At 36.6% G+C, this 4,070-nt stretch overlaps 1 protein-coding gene across 1 annotated transcript; it reads left to right on the top strand.

Annotated features, from left to right (window-relative positions):
• Window positions 1-2,517: 2,517 nt before the first annotated feature.
• LOC101644652 (olfactory receptor 688-like) lies at window positions 2,518-3,483 on the top strand. The gene has a single exon (XM_030885728.1). The coding sequence runs from the start codon at window positions 2,518-2,520 to the stop codon at window positions 3,481-3,483; it is 966 nt and encodes a 321-aa protein (XP_030741588.1).
• Window positions 3,484-4,070: the final 587 nt, after the last annotated feature.

Raw genomic sequence — 4,070 nt, 5'->3', positions numbered from 1 at the left:
GAATCATAATGATCTTATATTTATCATTAACACCTAACTATTTAAATGAGGCATAAAGAAACGTAACACATTTGTAAGCACATTTTGCTCTACCTAGAAAATCACAAGAGTAACTATGGAAATGTTTAAGAATTGACAAAAGTTTAGCAGATGAATGACAAACTAGAAAAAATAACAAAAGAAATACAACTGCGTTGAGCTGTTGTTGTTAGGTGCCCTCCAGTTTGCTCCTCATCATAGAAACCACATGTACAGAATAAACAAATATTGCCCAGTCCTGCAACAGCCTCACAATTGTTCTCATGTTTGAGATCATCAGTGCATCCGTGTAGCCACTGTATCAATCTAGTTTGCCAAAGACCTTCCTCTTTCTTTCTGCCCCTTTTCCTTACCGAGCATGATGTCCTTCTCCAGGGTCTGCTCTCTCCTAACAACATGTCCACAGTACCCGAGACAAAGTCTCCCTATCCTTGCATCTAAGGATCATTTTGACTGTAACTTATTTGAAGACAGATATATATAATTTATATTATATGTAGCAAGTAAAACAAAAAGGGGGGATATGTTATATAGCTATATGATATCATCTAATTCCATCACTCGAAATGAAGATTGCCAAAATATGTTGGGAAATTCATATGGACTATGCTAAACAAAAGGACAGAATAAAAAATTCTGTTTACATGAAAGTTCAATTGTTTTAACGAAAAGAAAAAAAAGACAAGAGAAATACTTAAAATGAAATGCTTTAAGGTGGTAAGCATCATTATCTTTGGTTGGTGCTATTTTAATTTACAGTCACTGTTTTAATACTTTTGTCTTCCATGTTTATGAATTTCATTGGCATATGCTTATTATAATTAATAAATAGCATGGTGAGAGGAGTTGAGGGATGGAGCTTCAATATTATACTTAATGCTACTTGAAGCTATGGTAGAGATTTGGAAAAGAGAATATTAATGTCTATGCATTTAAAAAGCAATATGAATATCACCAAGGTATTATTCATAGATACTTATAACAAATAAATTCTCAGATATACAAAGATTTCTTAAGAATATTGTTCAAGTACACATTTTAATTAAATTATCTGAACAGACTGGCCAACAATGATCAAAATCAATGATGTAAGACCAAGCAGGATCAAGTGTTTAAGGGTCAAGAGGGAAGCCATAAAACTAAGAAAAATATATCTTTACATGTTAAATGCCTCCCATATTCCCAATCAAGACCATACAAATGCCAGAAGTGTGGAAGTTTGTTGATAATTTCATTCCTGGTATATCATAAGTGTAAATTGATTATTTAAAAACATAACTTCAAATATACCTTTATCATTACTTTCAAAGTTAGAAAATGAAAAACGGCATAGCTGAAGGATACTGGTGACAATTTACACCGCCCGGCTATTTTTTTTCTTGGTGTCTGGTTATTAGGCCAGTTCCTGGGGTCTTGGGGGCACTGAATCAGAAACAATATGGGATAAACCTCATCACATCTAGTTTCTTAAAACACATCTAGTGTTTTACTGTCTTTTCAGTTATTAAGCTATACTAATTTATTAATTTATTATCCTAATTTTAAATATGAGAAGAATTCTGACCCTCTATTACAAAATAAGACAAAAAAGAAGAAAAAAATTGAAAAATAATTAGGCATTATGGGACTTCCGAGGTAAGCTGTATGCCCTTGATGGCTAGTTGGTTACTCAATGAGCTGCCAATCATAATGTCAGTCAGGGCTTTGAACCCACCAAGCACTGTACAACCTTTAAAAGATTTAAAGGTCTGGGAACCCAAGAAGGTAGTTCTCTGTCCTTGTAGGGTCACTATGAGTTAGAATTTATTATATGGCAGTGGTTTCCTCTTGCTGGTATGCGAAGATGTGCAATCTATACAGAGACTACAAGTTTGACACTGCAAAACCAGAACACAGCTTGAGGAGAGAAGAAAATAGAAAAGAAAACTGAAAAGGCACATATAGGCAAGATGTGAGAGCAATCAATAATGTTGAAATGTAAGGTTTCATAATAATTTAATAAATAACTTGAAGATCTAAATTTTTCTACAACTTACATACTAAATGTTTCAGAACACATTTTAATAAACAGAAGTCAATAGATAGTTCATGTTATTTTCTCTTTGTAGATCCCCAAGATTAGAAACAACAAACCTAATTTCCTATTTTACCTTCTGAAAATAAAGTTCTTTATAATGTGCATTTCCCTACTTGTACATTTCTCAACATATTAAAAACTCTACTCTTAAAAATAGATATAGTAATTATTCCATTTAATTCTGCTACAATAGTCATCTTACTACCTGTTTTAGCCTTCCTTTTCTTTAACCGAAGTTCTTCCAGGCAATTGAAGGGAGTTGAAAGATAATTATGTCCAAAATGACCATTATGTGTGTGTGTGTGTGTGTGTGTGTGCGTCTTCAGCTGAGCTAACTAAAGTATTATTTTTCTTTTCTTACTAATTCATGGGCAGATGCTGAGAGAAAGATATCTCACAATATGGATACCACCAGGAACACAGCCAATAGTTCAAACTTTCAAGTATCTGAGTTCATCCTGTTGGGATTCCCCGGCATTCATGAATGGCAACACTGGCTCTCCCCGCCACTGGTCCTGCTCTACCTCTTAGCTCTAGGTGCCAATGTCCTCATCTTGATCACTATCCACCATGAGCCTGCCCTGCACCAACCCATGTATCAATTCCTTTGTCTCTTGGCTGTAGTGGACATTGGTCTGGCCACCACCATCATGCCCAAGATCCTGGCCATCTTCTGGTTTGATGCCAAGTCCATCAGCCTCCCTGAATGCTTCACTCAAATTTATGCCATTCATATTTTTTTATTCATGGAGTCGGGAATTTTCCTCTGTATGGCTGTGGATAGATATGTAGCCATTTGTTATCCTCTTCAATACCCTTCCATAGTGACTGACACTTTTGTGGTCAAAGCTACACTGTCCATGGTGCTCAGGAATGGTCTGTTGACCATCCCAGTGCCTGTACTGGCTGCCCAGAGACACTACTGCTCGAGGAACGAGATTGAGCACTGCCTGTGCTCTAACTTGGGAGTCACCAGTTTGGCCTGTGATGACATAACCATTAACAGGTTCTACCAATTAGCCTTGGCATGGGTTGTGGGTGGGAGTGACATGAGTCTGGTCTGTGTTTCCTATACTTTGATTCTTCGCTCAGTCCTGAGACTGAACTCGGCTGAAGCAACATCAAAGGCCCTCAGTACCTGCAGCTCCCACCTCATCCTCATCCTCTTTTTCTATACAGCTATTGTTGTATTAAATGTCACCCACCTGGCAGGGAGAAGGGTTCCGCTCATTCCTGTTCTCCTCAATGTGCTACACAATGTCATGCCCCCAGCCTTTAACCCCATGGTCTATGCCCTTAGGACCCAGGAACTCAGAGTGGGTTTCCAGAAGGTGCTTAGATTGGGTATTGATGTCTCCACAAAGTGACTTGAGTTTAAACGATATAATATAAGGTATACTATTGCATAAAAGAGCACACATTGTTTAACCCAACTGTCATAGGTTGGAATTCCACTTCGCCTAATTGCTGGAAACGTTGATTCAAATTTCCACTTTATCTTATATAGCATATACTCTGTGCAAGGCACTACTTTAAGCATTTTACAGCTACTAGCTCATTTTTCCCCTATTGAATTCAAAACCTTTTGAATTAAGTACTTTTAGACTTTACATTTAAGAAATAAAGTCAAATAGAAAGTTGAGTTATCAAACTCCCCACCCCTGCCTTTAACCTTCTATTCAAGCTCAACAGTAATTAAAAATTAAGGAGTACTATCTTATAATGCGAAAGTATATATCTTTAATTTCTTTTTCTTTTTTGTTGTTGAATAACTATCTTTTTTTTCAGGTTCTTTTTTTTGTCATTTTATTAGGGGCTCATACAACTCTTATCACAATCCATACACACATCAATTGTGTAAAGTGCATTTGTACATTCATTGCCCTCATCATTCTCAAAACATTTTCTCTCCACTTAAACCCCCAGCATTAGGTCCTCATTTTTCCCCTCCCTC

The sequence above is a fragment of the Echinops telfairi genome, unplaced genomic scaffold (assembly GCF_000313985.2).
Source record: "Echinops telfairi isolate 266 unplaced genomic scaffold, ASM31398v2 ScPeMD7_41;HRSCAF=154, whole genome shotgun sequence".
Classification (NCBI taxonomy): domain Eukaryota; kingdom Metazoa; phylum Chordata; class Mammalia; order Afrosoricida; family Tenrecidae; genus Echinops; species Echinops telfairi.
This window is presented reverse-complemented; position numbering and strand designations above follow the sequence as displayed.